We start from the raw sequence: 27143 nt of genomic DNA, 5'->3' as shown, positions 1-27143 counted from the left end.
GCACACGCCCCTCCCTGGGCAGCCCGGGCACCGCCACCCCGGACCCACCCCGGCCCGGCCTCTCCCGCCTCCCCGGCCGGCGCCGCGGGGCCAGCACGACGCCCGTCTCCTGCCGCCGCCGCCCTCGGCGCCGCTCCCCGCTCCCATCGCGACGCCGGCCCCCTCCTCTCCGATCCCGGTCTCCACCGCGTGAATCATCGCGATGCGCCACTCTGAGGATCCAGCCCCGCGGCGCCTCCCCGCACCGGGGCCAGGCCCCGGCGGACCCTTCCCGCGGAGCTGCTCCGGGCTGGGCACTCCCCCGCCATCTAAAAATAAAAATAAAAATAAAAATGCACAGGCGAGGTGCACGCCACCTCCCGCAGGCACTGTGCACGCATCATCCAGCACAGCCTTCTCCAGCCTCACACCGACACACATCCCTGTGGCCCTTCCTCCTGCCGGCCCAGCCAGCACCCAGCACCCAACGCACATCCCTGTGGCCCTTCCTCCTGGAGCAGCCAGCACCCATCACCTAACGCACATCCCTGTGGCCCTTCCTCCTGCCGGCGCAGCCAGCACCCATCACCTAACGCACATCCCTGTGGCCCTTCCTCCTGCTGCAGCCAGCACCCATCACCTAACTCACATCCCTGTGACCCTTCCTCCTGCCAGCACAGCCAGCACCCAGCACCTAACGCACATCCCTGTGGCCCTTCCTCCTGCCGGCGCAGCCAGCACCCATCACCTAACTCACATCCCTGTGGCCCTTCCTCCTGCCAGCACAGCCAGCACCCAGCACCTAACTCACATCCCTGTGACCCTTCCTCCTGCCAGCACAGCCAGCACCCATCACCTAACACACATCCCTGTGACCCTTCCTCCTGCCAGCACAGCCAGCACCCAGCACCTAACGCACATCCCTGTGACCCTTCCTCCTGCCAGCACAGCCAGCACCCATCACCTAACTCACATCCCTGTGACCCTTCCTCCTGCCAGCACAGCCAGCACCCAGCACCTAACGCACATCCCTGTGGCCCTTCCTCCTGCCGGCGCAGCCAGCACCCATCACCTAACACACATCCCTGTGGCCCTTCCTCCTGCTGCAGCCAGCACCCATCACCTAACGCACATCCCTGTGGCCCTTCCTCCTGCCGGCGCAGCCAGCACCCAGCACCCAATGCACATCACTGTGGCCCTTCCTCCTGCCGGCGCACCAGCACCCAGCACCCAGCACCGCTGGTGCCCGTGGCTACACACACAGACACCATGCACCGTTCATCACCTAACGTACTTGCTCAGTTAGGTGGTGTCTTTCTAATGGAGCAAGTACGCTGTAGATGTTGTAAGGACCCCGGTGCACAGTCAGTGAATGCTATAGAGCAGTGGTCAGCAAACTGCGGCTCCCGCGAGCCACCTACGGCTCTTTGGCCCCTTGAGTTTTTAGCAAAGGCCAGCGTAGGAGGGCCCTAAGTTAATAACAATGTACCTACCTAAATAGTTTAAGTTCTAAAAAAAATGTGGCTCTCGAAAGAAATTGTTGTGCTGTTGATATTTGGCTCTGTTGACTGATGAGTTTGCCGACCACTGCTGTAGAGTGTTAGAACACGTAAACCTCATACAGTATAGCACAACTCTTATCTCCCTGAACACACACACACACACACACACACACACACACACACACACTCAGTACTTCCAATAGACACTCCTATGCACAGTTGCTACTCAGCCCAATTCTTAACACGTTGTCAGGAGCATGTGGCCCCTCAGCCTCACCCCGGGGAACTGATTCGTCCCTAGTTCATAAGGACACACAACCCGTGGGTCCAGCTGACAAACATGTATATCTTCTGAACGAACGTCTTTAAAGCAAGGGGAGGCTTACCTACCACACACCACTATGGCTTACAAGATCAACCCAAAGAAATGTGGTTTGGGAGCGAGATGGTTTCAACACTGGGGGTTCTTTCTTATTTTTAAAATATATTTTTATTGATTTTAGAGAGGAAGGGAGAGGGAGAGAGAAACATCAGAGATGAGAGAGCATCTTGGACCAGCTGCCTCCTGCACGCCTTACATTGGGGCTGTGCCCTGACTGGGAATGGAACCATGACCTCCTGGTTCTTAGGTCATTACTCAACCACTGAGCCTCACTGGCGGGACAAAAACTGTGTTCTTCAGTTACTTAACCTTTCTCTAAGCCCCAGGATTCACACCTGTAAAATGGGGGTAAAATTCACACCTCATATGGGGTTATCAAGGTTGAATGACTATGAGTGAATGTGCTTAAGCAGAGTATCTGGTGCAGGATGCAGTTCATGTCAGTTATTTCTCTTCCAACATTTTAATACAACAATCAGTGGATCTCAGTCCAGGTCAGCAGAAAATGTGCAGTGATCACAAGCTTTGGGAGAAGGTATTTTGTGGGGGGTGGGTAAAAATGCTCACCGTGCCCTGGCTGGTGTGGCTCAGCTGATTGGAGCATTCTCCTGTGCACTGAGAGGTGGCGGGTCTGATTTCTGATCAGGGCACACAGCCAGGTTTCAGGTTCCATATCCGGTTGGGGCATGTACAGGAGGCAACTGATAAAAGCATGGAAAATGTTTCTCATAGCCACATTTCTGCCTGTCTCTCTCATTCTCTCTCCTCTCTCTCCTCCCTTTCTCTAAGTTCATTGAACAAAAAATAATTAATTGCCCTCTATATACACCTGTGTGTGTGTGTGTGTGTGTGTGTGTACTCAACACAGGTGCCAATGGTACCTCCCTTGGGAATCATTGCAGATTTTCATAAAACTAATACTAATATTTATTTCTTCCCACATTATACTTGTTCCTTACCTCCATATTTCTTTTGATTCTTGGTTTCTATTTTGTTAAGTGTTTATTTGCATGAATCTACCTAAAGTTGTAAAATATGTGACAGTCACTCTTAATGATTGGAGATGCAGCTACTGTTATTGTAATATCTCCTGCTAATGCTGTGCTGTGGGTAAGACTCTCTTCCCACAGTGTTCACTGTCTCCTTCCTCTCTAAAATCAATAAGAGTCCAGGAGCACATTTCTAGCTTTGGAGAAAAATCAGTCTTGTCCTAATTTTGGTACCTTCAAATATCTTGTTTTGTTAACTGGTTTTACAATTTAATAGCTTTGTGGCCACTTAATCTTGCTAAGCTTCAGTTTTCTTATCAGTGTAAGGAAAAAAATACCTAGTAATACTTCAGGATTATCTGTCATGAGGGTTCAATTATTTTTTATTTTTAGGTAATCTGTGTTTAGCACAGTGCAAATAGTAAGTGCCCAATATTAGCTATTGTTATTACATCATTTTACTGTATGTTAATACCTTCTAAATTTTTTTTTTTATTATTATTTTTTTGTGATTGAGGATGTAGTATGCTCTCCAGTTGAGAAAAGGGATAAAGGCATTGGAAAAATGGATATTGCTTTGCTTAGATAATACACCTGCCTGTTTCATATTAACTTCAGTTTAATTTCATCTCATATATAGGTTGGCAATTATATATATTTTTAAATAATGAGAAATAAGAATGAGTAGTTTGCTTCAACCTTTTATCTTTAATATTATTCTGGACCCCTTCAGAATAGATCTTTCTTCCTCTTTTCTGATACAGGAAGTCAGATTCTTCTGGAATTTCCCTTTTACAGCATATTCTGCCAAAACAGTTGACAAATTGCAACAGTGAACATATATAAGAAATCAATATGAATTTTAACATCTTGTCAAAAGTAAAGGCATAATTTGAATCTCAAACTATGGCCTTTTCTAAAAATTATGATTTTATCTCCCACTAACTTCATAAAGACAGACATCACACTGAAGAACTAACTAATAAATTTCTCCTTATGTAAAATCATAAGTACCATTAATACAATTAATAATTACTGTATCTTATTCATGTCTTGTAATGATTCCTAGGCCTTCAAGGTGGGACATTACAGTGATAGCTCTGTCTTCCTCCATAAAAACGGAAAGCACTCATTTGGAGGTGTCTTTGAGCTCGCTGAGTGAACACCACGAGCAAGTCTCACCCTCCCCAGTTAATAAATTTATAGACAAGAAGTTATCCTTGAAATTAAATGGCGGCAGAAATATCAAGGAAGATTGCGGAGATTCGATCCCTTTATGAAACTTGTGATAGGTCCGCGTGTAGAGATGGCAGCTAGTGGGCAACGGAGGATTGGAATGGTGGTAATATGAGGAAGTAGCATCAGCAGGTTAGAAAGCTGGGAACGAGGGTGAAGAATGGCTGTGTTCACCAGAGAAATCAGCTGCTTCCCTTCTCTTCAAGGCACTGCACTATAAACATTGAGTCGTGTACATCTTCACATTACACTTTTGTTAAATACTAAACTTTTATATTGGTAAAAAAAAAAAAAAAAAAAAAAAAAAAAAAAAATTTTTTGGCCCAGCAAATAGAGCATCAGCCTGTGGACTGAAGGGTCCCAGGTTCAATTCCGGTCAAGGGTACATGCCCAGGTGGCTGGCTTCATCCCCAGTGGGGGGTGTGCGGGAAGCAGCCTATCAGTGATTCTCTCTCCTCATTGATGTTTCTGTCTCTCTCTCCCTTCCTCTCTGAAATCCATAAAAATATATTTTTAAAGAAGATGGAAAGCTGTGACTTCTTAAATGAAAATTATTTATTCTGTTCTTTTCTGTGATGATTATCTCTGATACCAAATTCTATTTATAACAGATTTTAGTTGGATGACTGTTCAGTGCAATTCTGTATAAGTTTAAAAATATGTCTTCCAGTTTGTTTTTCAAAGACTTGTAGTGTAAGAGAAGAGGAGACGGAATACGTTGGGGCTGTCACGTTGTCAGAGAATACTTTTGGTGTGTCATATTACCAGCATGTGAACCACAGTACCTGGGTCATGTCACATGCTCCAGAGGCACAGCAAGAATTTGGGATTGGGACGGATTAGACACCTCGTGCAGAAGTCTGAGACAAGTTTGGATTTGTCAAGTACTTTTGTTAAATAGCAACTAGGCCAACTCACTGTTAAATCCTAGCATTTACATGTCCTGTCCCTATCGCTGTCATTAGAAATAAAATTGAGTCATTCTCCCCAAGTTTTACAAAAGCTTATTCTGCTACCTTTTAGAGTAAGTATTTCTCTAACTTAAATGCTTGGGCGTGTGTCTTAAAAGTCTGTTCTGCCCCAGTGGGGCCAGCAGAACCTTTGTCTCAAGCTCAGAGTATAGCGATTTCTCTGCTACAGAGGTTGGTAACCTTGAAAACGTTGACTAGCCTTAGTTTCAAAAACTCCGTTAGATTTGAAAACACAGAATCTGCTAACTCCCATTCACAGCAGCCCACCTCTCCTCAGAGGCCCCTGGAGATAGAACCAGCCCCTGTCCACTCACCGGCAGAGGTGGCCTCCCTGCACCTTGCAGTGCCCAACTTGTCCAAGCTACGTTTCTCCTTGACATGGGACTAAAGAGATGGACATGGTTAAAGCTAGCTGAGATAATAATTTAGTTTTATGTCTCATTGTCCCTTTTCTTTGTGATTCTCTCAAGAATAAGGACAGTGTCTGTTCGTTTTTGTCTTCTTAGCCCCCAGACTTATACCTACCCCCCCAGCTAGGCATGAGCTACCTGAGGGAGTAAGCAGACATCAATGAAGAGCATTCGGACATTGTGAACTGATAGCAGGCACTTCTGTACCGGGATCTATGATCTGTTAGTGTGTGTTACGTTACTTTATCCTTACAACAACCCAGTGAGCGGGACTGTTATTTTCCTCGATATACAGGGGAGGTGACACCAGGGCACAGAGAGGTTGGGTAATCTGCCCACGATCACACAGGCTGATGAGTGTTGAAGCAGAATTCTCACCCCGGCATTCTGGCCTCAAGCTTCCTACAGGGGAGAAAACTTTGAACTTTGGAGCCAGATCCCATCCATAAAATGCAGATTGTGATCATTCCCCCCTCTAGGCTGATGGGAAGATTAAGAGCTATCATGCACAGGCAGCATTCTGAGTGCAGCGGAGACAATGGCTGATGTTCGGAGCTAACTAATTCTCATCCCCTCATTGGGTTTTCCGGAGTCACCGATGTGGTCTTATGGTCTTTGCAGCTAAGTTGCTTTTCATGCTTACCTATAGAAAATTTTGGTTAATACCCCATTTTGCAAATGAGTCTGACAATGGGAGATAATGTTTATAAACTGCCATTCAGTGCCTGGCACACAGTAGATGCTTGATAAAGACGAGCTATTATTGTCTTCATCATCACCAGTATCAGCAGTGGGATGCTGGTCTGAAGGGGGGGCTGTGTCTCCGCGCTCCCTGTGTGTGGCCATTCTTCAGTAAAAGCTGACGCACCTGGGAATTGGATTTGGCTTCCCTCCTAAGCCAGAGGGCCTCTCACGTAACCTGGTCCTCTTCGGGCTGGCATTCTCATCAGGCTGGCATTCTTAGGCCTGCGTCCATAACTTCCGGACAGACTTAAGTCCTTAGAGTGCCCATTAGCATAGGACTGCATTTCTCTGCGGGAGGAAGTCTGTCTGACTCGGTAGTTTGGTTTTGTAATCAGATCTGCATGAACCTAACAGTCAAGCCTTGTTTGTCCAGCCTCGGTGTGAGTGCTGTTTGGCCATATGAAGATAAGAGACAGTGTTACCTGTGTGGTCTCTTTATTTTAGTGCCTTACGTTCAATCCTGTGTAAGTCTGGAAATTACTAAATAGAGTTAATAATTATGAAATTATTAAATAGAAACTTACTATAAACAGAAGCTGATATCTGCAGTAACTTCTGTTTATAAAACAACATCCCAGGACCTGTCTTTAATTAGGTAATTATTAGGTAATATTGTTTCATTCCATACCTCTTCGTGTAGTTTGATGTTCTAAATTTTTTAATGCTAACTTGGTTTTCTTCTAAGAGATATATATATATATATATATATATATATATATATATATATATATTTTTTTTTTTTTTTTTTTTAATATATTTTATTGAGTTTTTACAGAGAGAAAGGGAGAGGGATAGAAACCTAGAAACATTGATGAGCGAGAGACATCAATCAGCTGCCTCTTGCACACCCCCTACTGGGGATGTGCCCGCAACCAAGGTACGTGCCCTTGACCGGAATCGAACCCGGGACCCTTCAGTTCGCAGGCCGATGCTCTATCCACTGAGCCAAACCCGTCTTGGCTCTTCTAAGATATTTTTGACATTTTTTTTCTTTTAGCAATATTTAATCTTAATTTAATGTTTGTCTTTTGAAAGTTTTCACTGCAGTCCTTCCCCATATAAACTCAACTTTTTGTAAACTCAACTTTTTATAATCATTTTTGAATTTATTGCTATATCTCATTATCTCTAAAATATCTCCTTCCACTCTTTTTCTCTCATTTTCTGTCTACTCATCCTATATATTTTAAAAAATTGCTGAACTTCCCTTTCCCAAGCTTCTCAGTAATTACCAATAATTCAGAAAACCTTACTATCTTACATTTCTCTTTTCCCTTTCCTCTTTTGTTTGCTTCTTTTGAGCCCCAAATACCAGTATATTACTAGACTCCTCTCTCTCATATATATATATATATATATATATATATATATATATACACACACACACACACATACACACACACACACACATATGAGGAAGGATCATTGACCGGCTGTCTCCTGCACACTCCTTACTGGGGATGGAGCCTGCAGCCCGGGCATGTGCCCTGACCAGCACCAAACAGTGCCCTCCTGCTTCATAGGTGACGCTCAATCACTGAGTCATGCCAGCCAATTGGGCTCTTCTTCTTCTTCTTCTTCTTCTTCTTCTTCCTCTTCCTCTTCCTCTTCCTCTTCCTCTTCCTCTTCTTCCTCCTCCTCCTCCCCTTCTCCTTCTTCTTCTTCTTCTTCTTCTTCTTCTTCTTCTTCTTCTTCTTCTTCTTCTTCTTCTTCTTCTTCTTCCTCTCTTTTCTTTTCTTTTCCAAATATAAACTTTCAAAACCTAATTCTTCTTCTCCATCAGTATTAAGACAATTTTCATTTGAGAATTTTTACTTTGTTCTACGCAATAAGTTTTCTCCCTATCAATGATTAATCCATTGAGGACCTACTATGTGCCAGACTCCGAGGATACAATAAATGAATAATTCCCAACCTTTAGTAGGTTACTTTATACAGGGAAGGCAGACAACATGTAAACCATCAAATGGAGTCATTTCAGCTACTGGAGTTATAGAGATGATGAATACAGTAATAAACTGGAAATGACCAGGCATGGCACGGAGGAAGCTCATCTCTTTCCATTATAATTTTTTGTCTTCTGGTGTGATTTTATAGTCTGGTGTTTTATTTTCTCTTTTAACATTTTTTCAGTGGTACCTTTTTTTTATTCCACTTTCCCCCTTTTTCATTCATCCCCTAGTCGGTGGTCTGCAAACTCATTAGTCAACAGAGCCAAATATCAACAGGACAGCGATTGAAATTTCTTTTGAGGGCCACATTTTTTAAACTTAAACTTCCTCTAACACCATTTCTTCAAAATAGACTCGCCCAGGCCGTGGTATTTTGTGGAAGAGCCACACTCAAGGGGCCAAAGAGCCTCATGTGGCTCTTGAGCTGCAGTTTGCCGACCACGGCTCACTTATAAGGATTGAGTATAAGTGTAATTCATTGCCTTATGCCTTCTTCCTTATAATCTTTTGCTTTCTTTCCGATTCCTGGAAAGTTTCTTTCCCACAGTCTGTATCATGAAGGTCATCTTTAATTATTCTTGAAACCAAAAGGCATTTCTCCAGAATAAACCTCACCTTTTGACATCCTGGGGTTTTTTTGTTTTTGTTTTTTTAAAGAAGAGTGATTCTTAACTGTTTGTCTGAGCATAATGTGTGTTGGTGTGTAAGGTGCCTTTCTTTCTTTCTTTCTTTTTTTAAAAATATATTTTATTGATTTTTTTAGAGAGGAAAGGAGAGGGATAGAGAGTTAGAAACGTCGATGAGAGAGAATCATCTACCAGCTGCCTCTTGCACACCCCCTACCGGGGATGTGCCCGCAACCAATGTACATGCCCTTGACCGGAATCGAACCTGGGACCCTTCAGTCAGCAGACCGACGCTCTACCACTGAGCCAAACCGGTTTTTCGGCACCAGGTGCCTTTCTTATAAGAACTGGACTTTATTATGAGATTGAGTTATGTTAGGAAATGATAATGAGTAGTATATAGTGTGCATAATGACTTTGTTCAGTAAAAGAAATTTTAGCAATCCCCTGGTTTTTAGAACATGGAACTCTGACTCCTTCTAGGCTTAGATCTGAAAATGAATACTCAGTGTTCTTTTTCTGCTTTCAGGGATGACTCTGTCCCAGAAGACAACATCTGGCGCGGTATCCTCTCTGTTATTTTCTTCTTTCTTATCATCAGTGTGTTAGCTTTCCCCAACGGTAAGTGATGTGCTACTTATCACGTTTCTCCTATGCGTTGTGCCCTTTGGGTATTTTTAGTTGTAAGCCATCTAGAAGATGGAACTAAAAGGTGGAATAAAAATAACAGTCTGGGTTTCGTGTGATGGTTGAGGCACAGGCTCTGGAGGCAGACTGCCCATTCTGCACTTCCATAGCTCTGTAGCCACGTGAAGGACTCAGGAAACAGATTATCACTAAATGAACCTATCAGTTTATTACTCTACAAAATGGAGGTAACAGGTAGGTACTGTTGTAAGAGTTCAGTTCTCTGAAGAGAGAATGACAAATTGCAAGCTCTCAGTGAATGTCAGCTGCTGTTCTTGTTGCTGTTTTTGTTCTCATCAGCCCAGTCCTACATGCTCAATCACTCAGTTACTCCATTTTGCTAAGGACAGGTTCAGTGCTATAATGAGTATTACTTAATAATTTGTTGTCATGGTGAACTTTGCTGATTATATGTAGATATGAATTTGCATCAGCAGGTAAAAAAGACATTATTACCATGAATTTTACTCCCTATCGTGATTATAGAGTGAGGCAGAAACTTTGTTTAAAAAAAGTAGTTTGGTATTCTGCCATCCTTGAGATTCATTCTTTCCTCTGAACGGTCCCTTACAAATCACTTTCATTTTTCTTATTCCCCTTCAGCACCTTCTTCCTAGAATATTTTTTCTCTGTAACCATTTTTAAATGCTCACTTCCTATTTCCTACTTTTACAGTTATGGTATTTTGAAATTCATTCTTTCTTATGAGTTATGCTCCATAAGCCCCATTCATGATAAATATCTATTCTTCTCTATTTCATTTATCCAGTAGAAGGTAATGTGTGATAGGAGAAGCCTGTTATGAATGGTACTGGTTGCTGCGTGGAAATGCACCATGGTAATAGGAGTCTAGTACCCGTCCCAGTGTGTATGTGCTGGGTGGTGGTGCTCTGACACCAGCTGGATGTCCTGCAGTTCACCTCCATTCTGATGCTGTCTACCCAGCGAGAGTGTCGGGTCCCGCAGGTTAAGGGCTCAGACCCCACTTGGGAGGCCAGTTGCAAGTCTAGGTTGGTACCTGTGCTTCTTCCTAGAATGGCTGTAATCAGAGGTCCCATAACCTCCTCCTTGAGTTCCGCTGATTGCTCGAGAGGCTCTCAGGACTCAGGAAGCCAGTTTGCTCACTGAATGAACCCGTCACTTTGTTCCAAAGGCTGTTCATGAGCAGCCCGAGGCAGATGCGTGAAGCATGTGGTCAGAGTCCGTGGGGAGGGCCAGGAGCTCCCATGCCTTCCCCAGGAGCACCGCTTTCCTGGCCTCCACACCAGGTCTCAGCCCAGAAGCTCGCCAGCCCCGTCCTCGCGGGGTTTTCTGGAGGTCTGTCACATAGGCGGATGGATCAAATCACTGACATCGGTGATCGGATTCATCTCCAGCTCCTCTCCGCGGACTAGGTCTGGGAGTGGGACTGAAAGTGCCAAGCCTCCAGTCACCTGGTTGGCTCCACTGGCCCCACCCTCTGGTGCTTCCCGAAACTCACCTCATGATCTGAACAAGAGACACTTTACTGTCCTCATCACTTTGGAAATTCCAAGGGTTTTAGGAGTTCTCTGTGTCACAAACAGAAACACAGATCCTGTTCCAAATACCTATTTATTATAAATCACAGTATCACCCATGGCAAAGCCCTCAGGCTTTTCCGGAGGGTGGCAGTGGAATTCTGTATTTTTGCTTATTTTGTGCAGCACTCTAGGTTTTTTGCTGGCAGCATGATAATCCAGCCATTAAGCCATGACTGAATCCTTTAGGGAAGGCACTGTTGTAGATAAGCCAAGTCATTGTGGAGTTGAACTCTCCAACCACTCAAACTTTTAGATTAAATATATCTTTCGTGAGAGGCTGCTGTCCTACTCAGTGCAGACTGCGTTAACAGAATACTGTAGACTAGGGGCTTCACACAGGACTTCTCCTGAGGCCAGTTCTCTCCAGCTGTGAACCTGAAACTGGACACGTTCTGTGCTTTGTCTTCTTGAAGGAAAGATTTCAATCAGGAGACAAAGTGTAGAAAAGCAAGAATTTATTGACAGCAGCAATAAATACTTAAGGCAGAGAAACAAGGAAGGGCTTAGAGGAAACCACAGGAGAGCCTGGGCGGGGCTGCTTTCTCTCTGGGAAGTCAGAGAAAGGGGGGCTTTGGAGACAGGTTTAGGGGGTCTGCTGCCCATTGCTCCCCTGGTTACAAGCCTCATGGGGTCCCTTGGAGGCCTGTGGGGGAGGAAAAGGGGAAGAAAATGGCGTGGACATGTTCCTTGAAGAGAGTGCACTGGGACCTTATTTTCAGGGATTTTAAAGGATGGGCCTTTAGGGGAGGTCTGAGGGGCAGGGCAATAGAATATTCATCTGCTTTATGCTGATGGATCAAAATGAGGTTTATTCTCTTAATTTGTCTGTCCAGTGGGTGTGGTTGGCAAATGGCACTCTGTTGGATTTCTGAATCTGTCTCCCTGAGTAGGAGATTTAAGCTGTTTACCCTCCGGCTGGGGAGGAGAAGAACAAACCATTTACTCTTATGTGTCCTTGCTTTAGGGCAGATAGGATTTACTCGGTGGTTGCTAACTGCTGATGAACTATCTGTCTCAGTTGCCCTATTCCCTTGTCCTGAAATTTCCCTAGCCTCTCCCTATTCTATAACACTGTAGTGTGACTGGCTGAGGATAGACATTCCTATTTTAAAAGAGAATGAGAAAGAACGGAGGGGTGATGGTTGCAAAGCTAGTCCAGCACCTAGGAAGGCCAATTCTATGAGATCTTAGGTCAAAAAGCCTTAAGGTTTAAGAATAATTCTCTTCGCCTCAGTGCTTGCCCTTGGAAACCAAGGTGAAGGCTGCCCCCTTCTCCCTTCCTCTCGCTGACCTTGGCTCTCTGAGCGTGTGATGGAAGTGACAGCCCAGCCTGGACAGCCTCTGAATCGCCTTTGCGGTCCTTCTTGTCTTAAAGAATAGCCAGCGTTCCCATCAGGTAACTCTGGTTCCGTCTCTGGGAAGTCCAACCGTCTTCAGAGTTAGGATTTCCACAACAGAATTTGGAGGGAGACACACATTAACACCTGCATGTCTTGTGCCTTTCTACTGCAATCACGGGTTCTGATATGCATACTTATTGGGGCATGATGACAAGACATCCATGATATGGAATGAGTTGATCTCGCTGTAGGATTCACTTTCTAGGAAAAGACCCTGATGTCAACCAGCTTCTTGGCTATTTGACAGCTTCTTTTCCTTCTCACCTCCAACACACAAAGTCTCAGGATTTTAGGAATAGATCGTTTGGACATTGTGTAGCCTGGCCTCTTTCAGGGGTGCCATGCTGTAGTGCCAGCTAAGTGGCCACCTGCGATATAAATCATTTCACACTCACTAGACCCACCAGGCTGTGGGTGGTCCCCCTGAGCTCGGGATCCTGGCCTTTTCATACAGAGGTAGCTTAGAATACAGCCCAGTGCAAGAAGATTGTAAGGCTCATCTCAGGTGGGATACCAGCACAAGCCAGCTGCCACCAAAGCCCCCAGGGAAGGTGAGTGGGTGACAATTCAGGTGATGGTGACTGCCACCTCCCGCAGCCGCTCTCACCTTCTGTGGCCTGTGAAGGCCTGCTGCGTACTGTCATCAGTTGATGCCAGGACCTCATTGGCCTGTGCCCTCTGTTTCTGTTTCTTATCTCACCTGTCCCCAGTCCTACTCCTTTTTTAAAGTCAATCAGCAGAGTACAAGCTCAGGAAACTGATCAGTCCAAAAGTGTCAGGTCTGTTCTTCAAGACTTCCTCTTTCTTTGGCTGTGTTGCTTAATTCATAGGATTACTTCTTCACACTTTGAAGGTTTCTTTTCTATCTTTTTTTTTCTTTTCTGAATTGCTATTTCTTAAGGCTTTTTGATCTGAGATCTCAGAGCCATTTCTGAAGTCTGCCGACTCTACAGGCACCCATCCACAAAGCTTTAGTGGGAGCTGGGTTTGGGGCTTCACTAGCAGGTGTTTTTCTTAAGGTACCAAAGGCCTTGGGGGCTAAAATCTATTGGAGGTAACATTTGTGATTCCTGCTGGTTCTTCCTCTTACTTGCTAATGAAGTCTTCTGGTATTCAGAGCCCACTCAGCCTAACCAGTCTCCCATGTGGAGCCGTGCTTTCGTTTTCTCTCTGGAAAGATAAAAGTTAAGTTTGTTTTATGCTTTTCTTATCCTGGATGTGTGGACTTGGTGGTACATACACATACAAAGAGGGGGATCCATAAGGCTCACCTAGTTCGGTCTGCTCGGTTCTCAGCTAGGAAGGCTGAACCCGTAATCGTCATTCACCCAGAGAGGTCAAGAGGTCACGGGTACTTGGTGTCAGCCTGGTGATCCGGCCCAGCTCGGCATTGCTCTGGTCGTTTCTCCCCTCAGGTTGTCTGTGAGGTGTTTTCTCTCTGTCTTCTCCTATGTTCCTGTCTCACTCTGTTTCTCTTCCTCTCCATCAGTCTCTGGCTTTCTCTTCCCAGGAGTGTGGTCTTAGGCAGTGTGCCCTGGGTCCTGCAGAGGGCGGAGGTGGCCATTCTCCTGTGTTGCCAGCATCTGCCAAGACCAGCAGCGGCCAGCAGATCGATCTGAACCTGCATACTTTCTCCCTTTCCTACTCTCTTCCTGCCTTTCCTCCCCCCACCACCTCTGGGCGCATGCTCACACCCATCACTCACCTGGAGGCAGAACATCCCCAAACAAGGTCTCAGACAGACCTGGAAAAGGACAATGGCAGTTCGGTAATCTTCATATGCAGGATGGGGTGTTGGGGACATAGGAGAGGAATGGATACTCAACTAAGGGATGTAATCGACTCTTTTTAGTTAGGGTGGCTTTGGGGGGTGCCTTGGAGTTGATGGGGAGCCGGGCCACTGGGAACGGTGCTCCTGAGCTGTGTGGCTCCCTCCCAGAGCCAGCCGATCAGGCCACGTGCCAGAAGGCTGCTTCTCTGAGTGGAATATGTATGCCTCTTCTCGCTCCAGTCTTGCCATCTTATTTTCCGTTCTCCCCACCCTTGGCACGTAATCTCAGATGAAGTAACGAAATGAATCGGAGAGACAAAGCCCAACACTTGTCTTCTCCTTGAAACACACTCTGGGGCAGCGCCTGCAGTGAATGGCATCCACAGAATGGCTCTGCTTTGGCAACTTCGAATGCATTTATCCTTGACCCGGTAAAGGCTGCCCTGCTTGCTTGAGTAGAGGCCTCGATATGATTGCCTCCACATGGCTCACGTGTGTGAGTTATACATGCTGTCTGTGCGGTAGAATCGGTCAGCTGCCGGAAGGGAGCGCTGGGATTTCTTTTTGTTCAGAGTCTGACTAACAAAGAAAGCCCTGGACTTTCTCCATGGGGCTTTATAACAGAGTGCTTTGGGCCCCAGGTAATAGGAAACCCACTTCAAAATGGCTTCCAGAATCAGGAAAATGTTTCCTTTCGTACATCGCCAGCAGTTCCCCAATAGGTGGCTCCAGGGATGGCTGTTCCGTGGCTCGGGGACCTCCCCTGTTTCCCATATTTCCAGTATGTTGGTCCCAGCCTGCGCCTCCTGCCCTGGTCACCTTGAGGGAGCTGCTCAGCGCCAGACACAGGTCCTGACTGTCCAGCAAGAGAAAACGTCCTCTCTGTGTTTTTGAGAGTGAGGAAACCTTTCCTAGAAAGCCTCCAGCACACATGCCCTCAGCCCTCCTTGCCCAGGGATGGGCGACGGCCTCTTTCCAAGGAGAGCCGAGGACAGGCACTTACCGGGCCCGCAGGAGTGGCTCACAGCCCATCTCATTGACCGGAAGAGTGGAAGAAAGGATGGCCTCCTTCGGCTTGGAGTTCAGCAGAGCACGTGGGACAGGAACCAGATCCTCTGTCAGTCAGCAGGATGAGTAACAGGCGGGGCTCTCCAGTTCCTTCCCTCGCCCTGTCCTCGGACCCGGAGGGACAGAGCCCGGGCTGACGGGGAGGAAGGCCTGGCCTCCTGCCGTCTTCTCTCCCGTTCTCTTCCGGTTCCCTTACTCGTTTGTTTGTTTTAAATGCTACTTCCATCATCTCATTACAGCAACTGGCACTCAAATATAAGTGTAATTTTATAATTGGAGTTAATCATATCACTATATCAGGGGTGGAATTTAGAAGCCTATTTCAGCCTCCAGTTGGCTTAGAGATTTCTTTCAACAGATAACTGACTGGTGTGCTTTCCTGGTTTCTGAAGAGTTCCTCTCCCACCCCCCTCCAAGAGCACCCAAGCCTGCTCCGGACCCCAATCCTGGCCCACAGTGACCTCTCAAAGGATAGATGTTGAATTAAATAACAAATCTGCCAGCAAAAAAAAGTCACAGCATTAGCCCTCTTTTCTTTTCTTTTTTTTGATTTGGGCATAAATTATTTAATTAATTCACTTTTGATGAACATTTAAGTGGTTTCCAAATTTTGATATTTTAGGCAACACTTTTAAAAAATTTTCTTTATTGATTACGGTATCACACATTTGTCCTCATCCCTCCCATTCCCATCCCAAACCCTTCCTCGCAAATGCCCCCACCCCCCTGTTTTCTGTGGCCACTGGCTAGGCCCATAGGCATGCACACAAGTCCTTTGGTTGATCTCCCCTCCTTACCCCACCCTTTCCTACCTTCCCTCTGAAGTTTGACAGTCTGATCGATGCTTCCCTGTCTCCGGGTCTGTTTTTGTTCATCAGTTTATGTTGTTCATTATTTCCCTTAGATGAGTGAGACATATTGGCAAGAGAAAGAACACTCAGCACTTCTGTAAGGTATTCTGAGTAGAGTGAAGTAGTATTTCCTGATTTTCCTGATTTTATCATTCTGTTTGTCCTTCAGGCTCATTTGGCTTCTCTGAGCTCAGCGTGGTGCCAATTACATCCCTGAGATTTGAAGGTGATCCAGAAGGTTCACGGCTTCTAATTTTTTTTTTTTTTTTAAAGTTCTTATCTCCTCATTCTCTGCCCACTGCTCACTACTTTTTCTCATTTAAGTTTTCCCCCTTAGGTTTAAAATATGCATAGGAATACTTTTATTTACTTGTTTCTTAGAGACATTTACACTTGAATAGTAAGCCAATATCTTCCAGCTTTATCAATTATACCTCAATAAAGCTGAAAAAAATACCAAGGGAACAGACTAAGAGGGCGTGAAGACAAAAGTGTGACTTCTAGTTTTTGTTGAAGAATTATCCCTCCTGAGGGTTTGGTCCCTTAAACTCAGTAGTAGGGATAACTATTGCTGGCAAGACAAGCAGTGGCCTTCTTTCTAATTTCTAAGATCATTTTTGAAAGGCTCCTCTTCTCATGATGAAGACATTTTGCTTCTATGTCTTGAAATTCAGCTTGCTCTGAATATCTGATGTATGTCCTCGGGATGCAGGGCCTGCTGAAGGAGAGAAAACAGGTAGTTTTCAGTGAGCCTGGGAAGAAACAGAATCCAGAGCCAAGCAGGCCTCTTTCTTCCCACGCTCAGTGCCTTCCGTGTCCTGGGCACAGAGAAGAGACGGGCTGGGGCTCCGGCTCCTCCCGGCACATGTGCACACTCGCTGGGAGAGGAGGTCTGTGCAGAAGGCCATGAGGAAATCACATGCTCAGAGGAGGCAGAGATGGTATAGTCCTCCTAGGCAGACCGTGTGTGGAAAGCATGGCTTTCAGAAGGTGGCTTGCACGGGGTACCCAGGCGTGGGTAACCTAGTGAGCATAAATGCCAAGGCTTACAGTATAGAGAAATGCCAGCCTCGTTTTTGGTTTTTTAAGAAGTCTAATGATATTTTAGTGATAGTACTGCCTGATGATGACGATGGCTCTCTCAGCGAGTAATGTTACTGAACTGCACTTCTAAGAAGGGGCCAGCGTTGAGGTTGGCCGCTGAGACTCACCGTACCTGCGCCAGGCTTTACCTCACCCGCTGGCAGTAAATGGCACCGTTGGTTCCCACCAACCTGGCTGGGGACAGAGCACCTTGGCACTCTGTGTCCTCTGGCACCCACCTTCCTAAGCCTTTTTCGGATCCGGTGCACTTCAGTTTGCAAAGCCGAGAGGCCATTTTTAAAAGTTGTCTCTTTTGAGAAACGTTGTGATGGGATCCTATGATGTGTAAGTGGGAAACATAGAACTCAAAGAGGAAACAGATCGATTAGGGATAAGTCGAGGCTTAAGAACAAGCAAACAGCAATAAAATGCACATTCTCTTTCCAGGTCCCGGAGCAGCGTGGGCCTGTCACAGGGAGTCACAGAGTAACCGAGGGAAGTACCCGGGGGCGGAAGCAGGGTGTGCAGGTTAAGGCGAGCTGGAAGGCCCCTCGGCTCCCAGGTCCTCAAGCACCTGTCTGTCTGTCCTCTCACTTCGGAACAACTGCCTGGGGCCAGATAAGCCGGGGCTGTGTCTGTTTTCCAGAGGCTTCTCTTGCAGCAGTGGCCGGTGGAAGAGGACTTTGGGGCCTTTCTGCTAGTTGATGTGCGGGAGCTCCCATCCGCCGCCTGGCATTTCCCCGTCCTGGCAGCTTTTCTTGACTTTGCTCATCAGTTCCACTTGCAGGACCTCAACAGCACCCACCAGCTTGCTCCTCCCGCCTTGCTCCCCTGACCCCGAGGCAGGCCTAGCTCCGGCTTTCACTCCTCCTCAGTCTCCCCTCCTGAGCTGGCCCAGGCCTGACAGAGTTGATGGAGACGTGCTTGTGTGCTCTCAGGCCAGAGAGGAGTCCTGTGAGCTGGGTGACCCTGGACGACTTCTTTGGGGCTCACTGTTCTTATGTAAAATGGGAGTGATGGTACCCCGCTGTTAGGAGAACTAAGACAAAACGTAGGGGGGTCTCAGCCTTCAGCCTGGTACCCAGTGAGTGCTCAGAAAGTACTGCTGATTGTTATAAATTAACATTATGATTGCTCTTGAGAACAGCAATGTATGGTTTTGAGTGTTGATTGGGCATGGAGTTCTATTTCAAGCCGACTAGATGAGAGTTGGACCTTGTAAGAGGAAGCCGTAGAGAAGCCGGGGTCCCCTGTTAAGAGAGGTTAATTCAGTGGCATGGATGAAGTAATATTTCAAGCCGGATAATTATCATAATACAGAGTTCATTCGTTCATGGTGACAAGTCAAGAGACATCAACTCAAAATCTGAAGAGAAAATTACTCAAAAGATGGCCGTATTAGCTGTCAGTTTTTCCAATGGCATGTGAGGAAAGTAAACCACATTATGATGTTACCTAAAAGGGGATCCAGGCTTCTCTGCTTCAGTGTGCTTTTCGGAGAGAGGAGCAGATGTTAAAAAGACTAGAGGTACCTCTCACCTCTGAGCTTCACTACGTGCCATCAAACTCGGGCATCAGCTTAATTTGGATAAAGCAGAGTCTCTCACAAAGCTAACGTACTTTCTGAATTCTCACCATTTATACTCAGGAACCGAATATAACTGGATAGTGGGGATACTTGTAACAGATTTCCCTAACGTGAACTTGATTCATCAAAAGAAAGCAGTTCATCTATATTTTAATTTTTTAGCCTGTGTAAGAAGAGAGGGATTTTAGAATGCATTCCAGAGTAAAAATTACAGTGTCAATATTTGCCTCAGACAGGATTCCCGGTTGCAAGCAACAGAAGCTGACCGTGCTGGTTTGAAAGCCTGTTAACGGGTATTGGCTGGCTTGCGGAGGAGTTGTAGAGACTAGGAAACCAGTTCCCAGGAGAGCTAGACAATTGGCATGTCACACAGATCTGGTCTGATGCGGAAACCCCAGTGAGCTTAGGCCGTAGTCTGGCCCACTGTCACTTCTGTGGTGAACTGTCATGGAGCCTCATGCCACAGTCAGCAGTGTGAGGAGTGCCGCCTCCTTCGACGACTCTGCCTGCTAGCCAGCACAGAGGGAGGAGTGGAGGGCGTGCACAGTCACCTCTCCTCCCGTCTGCATGGGTGCGACTGAAGAACAGCCCTAGTTAGAAAGAATCCTGGGCAGCCAGTTCGGCATCGCCCCGGGGGACGTGGGGAGACCTGGGACACATGACGCTGGGAGTCCTCCCGGGGAGGAGGGCGGTTCCGCAGGCCGGGCAGCTCCGGGCAGGCCGGGCCATTAGCACGGTGTTCAGCGTTTTCGAGTTATAACCCTTCCGTTGGTCATAAACCACTCTAGGGAAACAGCTTGCTTGCCTTCTGCTTTTTTTTTTTTTTTTTTAATGAAATAAAAGAGAAGAGAAGTTATTGTGTATCACTTATAGTTTCATCTTGTGAAACTTTTCATTGAACATGATCTGCATCGTGCATGGAAACTGAGTTGCCGGGTGAAAGCTATTGTTACCACAGTTCATGATCTTCAAAGCCTGCACCCTCCAGTACTCAAGAGTTTATTTTCAGTTTCACTACCCATCTCACTTATTTGCAAAGCATAGTATCTGTCTTTTTTCTTTTCATTTTCAGAGTAAGTCATGCCCCTCCACCCTGACACACACACACACACACACACACACACACACTCACACTCACACACTATCCAGACCTTTTTTCCCTGGAGCAGTGGTCGGCAAACTCATTAGTCAACAGAGCCAAATATCAACAATACAACGATTGAAGTTTCTTTTGAGAGCCAAAATTTTAAAAGTTAAACTTCTTCTAACACTACTTCTTCAACATAGCCTCGCCCAGGCCGTGGTATTTTGTGAAAGAGCCACACTCAAGGGGCCAAAGAGCCGCATGTGGCTCTCGAGCCGCAGTTTGCCGACCACAGCCCTGGAGCTTCTGCGGAGCAGGGAGCTTTCGCCTGTGGAGGTACACTCTGTATGACTTACACTGACAGGTAACCTACTTACTGCTGTAACAATGCTTCCCTGGGAAATGATGACCTGAGTCCTAAAGAGAAAAAACACACATAACTGGAGGGGGCCTGTTATGTGTATGGCAATAATGGTTACAATGTGGACAAAACACTTCAACCCAGACTTGGACCTCAAAGTGTCTATAAAAATATTTAAAGAGCCTTTCGTTGTCTTTAGTCTTGTCTCTGAAATGAGTTGGTTCTAACCCTGTTATGTTACCTCTGCAGGTCCATTTACTCGGCCTCACCCAGCCTTATGGAGAATGGTTTTTGGTGAGTTACCCATTAGGTTTTAAAATATATGCTACTTAAAAAAGTTTTTTCCCCCCTGTATATTATGGCAGTTTTGCTTACCACTCTATAGGAAAAAAACTGTACAGCTTTTTACTTCTTTGTGTTCCTAATATAAATTTTTTTATTAAAATCTTTGCCACAAAATAAAGTACTGGAGACAACCAACACCCTCGTACACGTGAACCGTTTTAGCCCCTTTGCCCCCTTCTTATGCTGTTGCCTCTGCAGTACACAGGACCCGCCGCAGGGACTGTGGCTTGTTTTCCTTTAACCAGTTAACTACCACACGTCCAAAACGGAAACCATCCCCACCGCCACAATATTTTGAATTTAATTTAAAAAATCAATTTGCAGCGAATTTTATAAAAATAAATATATTACTCACAATTCGGATGTTCTTGAATATTTTCAGCTGAAAATTCTGACAAAAAACAATTATTTCAAAGTTGGTTAGGGCTGCCACTTAGGGAAAACATTCTTTTATAGACGCATATGGCGTGTGGGGAGGGTCCACCACTTGCATCTACAGAAGCTTATGGTGGACAACGGGTTAAGCATCTTCCTGTTTCTCTTCGCTAGTGCAAGCTCAAGTGCATCCTCTGAGCACATTGGTCTCATCGGCATCGAGGAGGACTGAGAAGTCCAACGACTTCAGAGTTATGAACGGGAAAGAACTTGGGAAAGGGAGAAATCTTTAGACAAAGAGCCCTGGTTTGAACTACAGTTTAGTGATGGGCATTTGATATAAATACTGGATGTCTTATTTTTATTTGATTTCTAGTCCAAATAGTCAAACCACCTGAATGGATTTAATACAGATCTTCAGAACTGTAGACATTGGCTTCATCTTGCCTAAATAAGACATCAAATAAATAACTTTAACTTCTGCAAAAGGACCTTCAAGACGGACCTTTCGCTCAAGGTTGCCTGTTTTTCTTTCCGTGTTCAGGAATCAAAGGGAAATCCCTTTGAATTTAATGGTCCGTCCAGACCTTGGTCCAGTGCCCTGTGGGCAGGCGCTCTCTGCCCCGAGGCTGGGCTGGGCAGACAGCCCAGGAGCCGCTCTGCCAGTCAGGAGGGCCTGCAGAGGGAGGACAGCGGCAGCAAACACACCGTTCAGCCAGTCATCTCATCCCAAAAGTCAGATGTGGCTTAAGTGTTAGGACTGTAGTGAAGCCATGTGAGGTGACAGTGACTGGGTGGCTGCTTTTGCCTGTGCGTGAGGCAGGCTGAAGGCAGGTGCTTAATCCAAACCCTGCAGGCGGAGGAGGATCTGAGCATGCCAGGGCGGGGGTGGGAGCCAGACGGAGGACGAGACCCAGTGGTCCGCAGCGAGAAAACAGTTCGGCGTGTCCCGGCCGGGTGGCTGGGGCGGAGCAGGCCTGGGGACGCCATGAGCGGTCAGAGTCTGGCACAGACGGAAACCTGCCGGCCTGTAGGCCGCTCAGGGTTGTGGGTGTGAAGGGCAGTCGGAGATCATGGGAGGATTTTTTGCAAAGAAGTGAGATGGTTCATTTATGTTTTTAAAAAGACAGTCCTGGTTGCACCATACTCTCACCTCATGGACTTCATATTTCTGCATGAAGTGAAAAGTTATTTTCAGCTAGTTGGCTACACCCGAGCTTTTCCTGTTTCAGATGGCCCACTACAGGGAATGAGCAGTTTTGTTTCTTCCCTGAGGTCTTTTTGGGATCTTGGAGCCCTTTGCTGATCCGATGAGAACTGTAGATCCTTTCCTCTCTTAGCAGATACACAACACACATGCATGCATGCATGCTTGTTCCACACACACAGTTCTGCATGTTTCTTCATGGACCTTGAAGCCCAACCATGAACTGCAATGTTTTCTTTCTATCTTGAAATAATTATTTTGAGAGAATTATAATAAACAGTTACAGGGTGAGGGTCGGGGGACATTTGAGTTGAAAATTGGTGTGAAAATAGCTGGTGCACAAGTGCAAACCCCAGGAGGTCCTCACACCCGTGTGCCTACATCCTGGGATCACAACCTGACCCTGGTGGGAGTGCTCCTCTACATACACCCGCCCCCATACACCCGCCCTGGCCTGGGACTGGCCGCTCCTGTTGGAAGGCCCGGCGCTGTAGCCGGTCCATTGCATTCCAGCACGGTGTCCTCTCCTCTGGAGCGGCTCCCTGCAGATTAGTGCTGAGCCAGGTTTGGACGGGGTGCTGTGGTCCAAGGTCATTTGTATCACAGTGTCTCTAGATGGCCTATCTTAACACATACATTCTAGCAGGTTCCACAGAAACAGAAGTGACAGAGCCCCAGTGGTTGATTTTCAGTGCTTTCTGAAGGGTATTTGCAGGCTTTTGCCTTCTGAGAGTAGATTCACTCTGTTCTTCAATGATGAGGAAACCAGTCACGATAGGGTGTGACAGTGAGGTAATGCCTGCAAGGGCTCACGTGGGCCACCTCCCGCACTCCAGACCTGTCACTGCTGAACTGGCCCCCAACTCTCTAGCCGGCCTCACCCACCTGCACCCCCTCTCCGCACAGTGGCCAGAGTCAGCCTCAAAAATGTTTCCTAGATCATCTTATTTCCCCTCCTTGTTTCACAGACAATAAAATGTGAAACCTTTGCCGTGGCCCCAGCCTGACTCACCTCAGGGCCACCGCACTCCTTCCCCTTGCTGCCGGCACCCCAGCCACGTGCGACTTCCAGACACGTCTCTGTGCAGGGACCTACTGCAGCCTTTCTGGGCCTGAGAGCTGCGCTCACCCCTCCACTCCCAGCCCACCCCTCTGTCTGCCAGTCTCGGCTTCAGCTTACTTTTCTCAGCAAGTGTTGCTGACTCTCTCGGTCTGAACTTGGACCGTGCATGAGCCTCTCACAAGGAAGCGCCAGATGGTGCTGGGGGTCTGGCACAGCGTCGGTGTCGGCTTGGCCGTAAGGGACTCGGGGGTAATGTGGGTTGTGCATCCGCCACCCAGGTCTGTGCTCAGTGTGACACCGCTTCTTTCCCTCAGGCCTCAGTGTGCTCTACTTCCTCTTCCTGGTCTTCCTCCTCTTCCTGAACTTCGAGCAGGTGAAGTCCATCATGTACTGGCTAGATCCAAATCTCCGCTACGCCACGAGGGAGGCGGACATCATGGTACGTACCGGTCAGTGGCTCCGGGGGCTTCTGGGCTCCGGGGTGTGGAGGGATCCCATGCACGTTCCAGTGGCTCCTGCTCCCTGCCCCTGAGTAGAGCTGAGCACAGTCTCTGGCAGGTTGGGGAGGGCGTGGCTGCCCTGAGGGATAGTCTGGGAAGCGAAGTCCTCTGGGAGCCACAGGCGTGTGAACGTGATCATCAGGCGGCCTTGGGCACTCGTTAGCTGTAGGACTTTGGGTAGCGCCCTATTTGGGGATTGACTGCGAACTAAAGAAGTAACATTATCCACGAGGCCAGCATGGCACCTGGCACACACAGCAGTCTGTCACCTCCAGCCTCCGCCACAACCCTTCCCACCCGCTGCCACGAGGGGCCGCTTGTCATGGTTCAGGCCATTGCGTTCAATAGCTTCACCAAACCACAAAACGCAACTTTCTTCTTGGCTGAGGCTGCTCTGTGCTTTGGTGTCAGTTTTATACTGTAATGCGTTCGCTCCACACTCCCTCAGTGCCTAGTACTTGGCACAGTTTGAAGAAAGCTGGTGGCTCAGAAAGGGAGGTCAGCATTTGGGTCTGTCTCTGGCCCAAATGCTGGCCTCCGTTTCTGAAACAGTAGGAAGGGACTTAGTAAAGGGTCCGAGAAGTCATCCTTCTACTGCAGTTGAGATTGGTCAGACCCTTCGGAATGGTGTTTCCCGACTGTATCTTTAACACTTATAAAGGACATAAAGGCAGGAATAGGAATCCAGAAATGACTCCGGAGTCTCGGGAGGACAGTGTGTGGGAAGAGGATGGAGCAGGGTGCCTCACAGCTTCGAATGATGATTGTGGCGGTTGGGGTGAGGATGACACTGGGGCTGATTGGGGCTATCTACTCTGCCAGGCATGGGGCTGGGCGCTTTGTATTGAATCTATACAAGCCTCACGCATGCATGGCAGACAGTCGTATCCCCATCTTTCCGAGGAGAAATAGAAGCTTAAAATCGTTAAATATTTTGCTCAGAGCACACATTAGCAAGATCCCTTTGGCTCTAAAACCTGTACTTTCCTTTTGGACTAGTCTTCAGTTATACAGTTATAATAATAATAATAATAATAATAATAATAAATTAGTGTTCTCATGCTCACTGAAGTCTGTGAAATCTTAGCGATTAGAAGAAAGATGTCTCAGATATATTTCCCCCACAATTTTCTTGGACTTAAAAAATTTTTTTTTTTTTTTAATTTCAGAGAGGAATGGAGAGGGAGAAAGAGATAGAAACATCAATAATGAGAGAGAATTATTGATCAGCTGCCTCCTGCACACCTCCTACTGGGGATCAAGCCTGCAACCCAGGAATGTACCCTTGACTGGAATTGAACCCAGGACCCTTCAGTCTGCAGGCTGACACTCTATCCACTGAGCCAAACCACCTAGGGCTTTATTTATGTTTTGTTACTGACCTTAACACAGTTACCCTGTGGTCAGGTGACATAGCATATGTGATACCCCTTCTTTGAGATGTGTAGTAAGCCTTTGTGAAATTATTTCGCTCCTCTTTTTAACCCAGCTTTTGCAGTTCAGAACAAAGCAGTTTAATTTATAAACTCTAATTAATGCTTATCCATATTTCTTTAAGAATCTAAAAATTAAAACATTTTTGTTGGGCAGGACATATATTACTTATTAAGGTCACATCAGTTCCTATTTAATATCAGAATCCTGGAAGCCAGCTGATTTCTAGAGCATCATTAATTATTCCCCTTTTTACTTTTAAACAGGAGTATGCCGTGAACTGCCATGTTATCACCTGGGAGAGGATTATCAGCCATTTCGATATATTTGCATTTGGGCATTTCTGGGGCTGGGCCATGAAGGCCTTACTGATCCGCAGTTATGGCCTCTGCTGGACCATCAGCATCACCTGGGAGCTAACCGAGGTAAGAAGGGGGCAGGCTGTCATCTGGACCCTGCAGTGCAGATAGTTTGTATGGAGGAAGAAGCTGTCCGTCAGTTCACAGTCAAGCATCCATTCTCCAGTGTCGGGAACAGAACTGCCTTGAAAACACCCCCGTAGGAATATTTTACAGCTTTGTGAGAAAAAGATAGCTTCTTGCTAACTTAAACTGTGCCTCTGTGTCACAGATATTAAAGAACATCATCCCCATTTGCCAAGGTTGCAGGTTCGATCACTGGTCAGGGCGCATACAAGAAGCAACCAATGAATCCTTCATAATAAGTGGACAAATAAGTGGAACAAGTCAATGTTTCTCTCTCTCTTTTTCTCTCTAAAATCTATCAATAAATAAAAAACTTTTAAAACACACAAAATGAAATAAAGCTCAAGAATGAAATTGAAATCCCAAGTGAGACAAAGGTTAGTGAGTTCTGTTTAGAAGTAAATAGGTAGTTTACCCAGTAATGAGATTCCAGTTTGAAATAAATAGGATTGTGGTGTTTAGGAATTCCTAGGGCATTGATGGTGCTTTGTAGCTGAAGGATGAATTTCTGATACAGCGTTACATCTCAGTAATCACATGTATTGTCTCATTTAATGAATGGAGAGAGATATATTCTTGAAAAACCATTAGCAAAATGAAATTTTGGGAACTAACTCGTTAATTGTTTAGTTATTATATTACTCTTATTCATTCACAAGAGCACATTTTGGCCCTGTGCACAGCATGCTTCTCCAAGCCAGTCCTTATCCTGATGCTAACCTAGAGAGAGGAGCCCAGTTCTCCAGGGAAGCTCCTCAGGCTGCGGTGTCCTCCACGCCACGCCCCCAGCCACGCCCCCAGCCACGCCCCAGCCGCTCCCCCAGCCGCTGGGTTTCAGCAGCTGATGCTCCACCTTGTGGCTGGGGAATGAGTCTCAGGGTAATGACCCCTGGGCCAGAGCGCAGGCCCCAACTGTCACATGCCAGATCTGCTTTGTACCTCTCGGCAGCAGGCACGTTAAGAAGGCAAGCACCTCACACACATGCCTTTGTTTTAGTCTATGAAACGCTTTCATGAGCGGTTTTATTTTGTAGTATTTATTACATTGCTCCAGAGTAATTCTCCTCTCCTCCATTACTTGGTAATTATATTACTCTGTAATTGTGGGGTTGCCTCCGTAGAGAACCCCAGGCAGTTTCTCTGTAATTTCAGACTTTAAAACGGGCCTTCCCACCGCAGGGCGCTCTGTCCCGGGCTCGGCTGTGCTGCCCTGGTTTTGAACAACACTGTGCAGCAGACTTCTGTTCCTCCCTGGGCATTCCTTTCTGAAATGCCTCATCTCTGTCTCCCCAAGCCAGTCGTTTCTGGCCTTACTGATCCCACTTCAGCATACCTTCCTTGCAGTCGCCATCTCTCAGGATGGCTCTCTCTTGTCCCCACTGTGCTCCTTTTATGTCACCATGGTAACACTTGCCACAGCCTACACTATTTTGTGTTCTACAATAGATGAACATCTGACTCTGCCCTTGAGGTCAAGCACCTTGATTT

The 27143-nt window shown here is 46.5% G+C and overlaps 1 protein-coding gene across 4 annotated transcripts in view; it reads left to right on the top strand.

The window, feature by feature from the left end:
* The window catches only part of PTDSS1 (phosphatidylserine synthase 1), a 47492-nt gene that overhangs the window by 535 nt on the left and 19814 nt on the right, over positions 1 to 27143 (top strand). Inside the window, exons 2-7 of one of the 4 annotated variants that reach the window (XM_084864571.1) lie at positions 9321 to 9412; positions 16300 to 16356; positions 17661 to 17709; positions 20497 to 20540; positions 23551 to 23675; positions 25437 to 25595. In XM_084864571.1, the coding sequence (XP_084720697.1) occupies positions 9321 to 9412; positions 16300 to 16356; positions 17661 to 17709; positions 20497 to 20540; positions 23551 to 23675; positions 25437 to 25595 (526 nt within the window). Of the gene's footprint in view, positions 1 to 9320; positions 9413 to 16299; positions 16369 to 17660; positions 17710 to 20495; positions 20541 to 23550; positions 23676 to 25436; positions 25596 to 27143 lie in introns of all 4 variants that reach the window. The other 3 variants (XM_084864570.1, XM_084864572.1, XM_084864573.1) reach the window with 3 other exon arrangements.

Source organism: Pipistrellus hanaki (genome assembly GCF_964339955.1).
Source record: "Pipistrellus hanaki genome assembly, chromosome: 17".
In the NCBI taxonomy this organism is placed as follows: Eukaryota; Metazoa; Chordata; class Mammalia; order Chiroptera; family Vespertilionidae; genus Pipistrellus; species Pipistrellus hanaki.
This window is presented reverse-complemented; position numbering and strand designations above follow the sequence as displayed.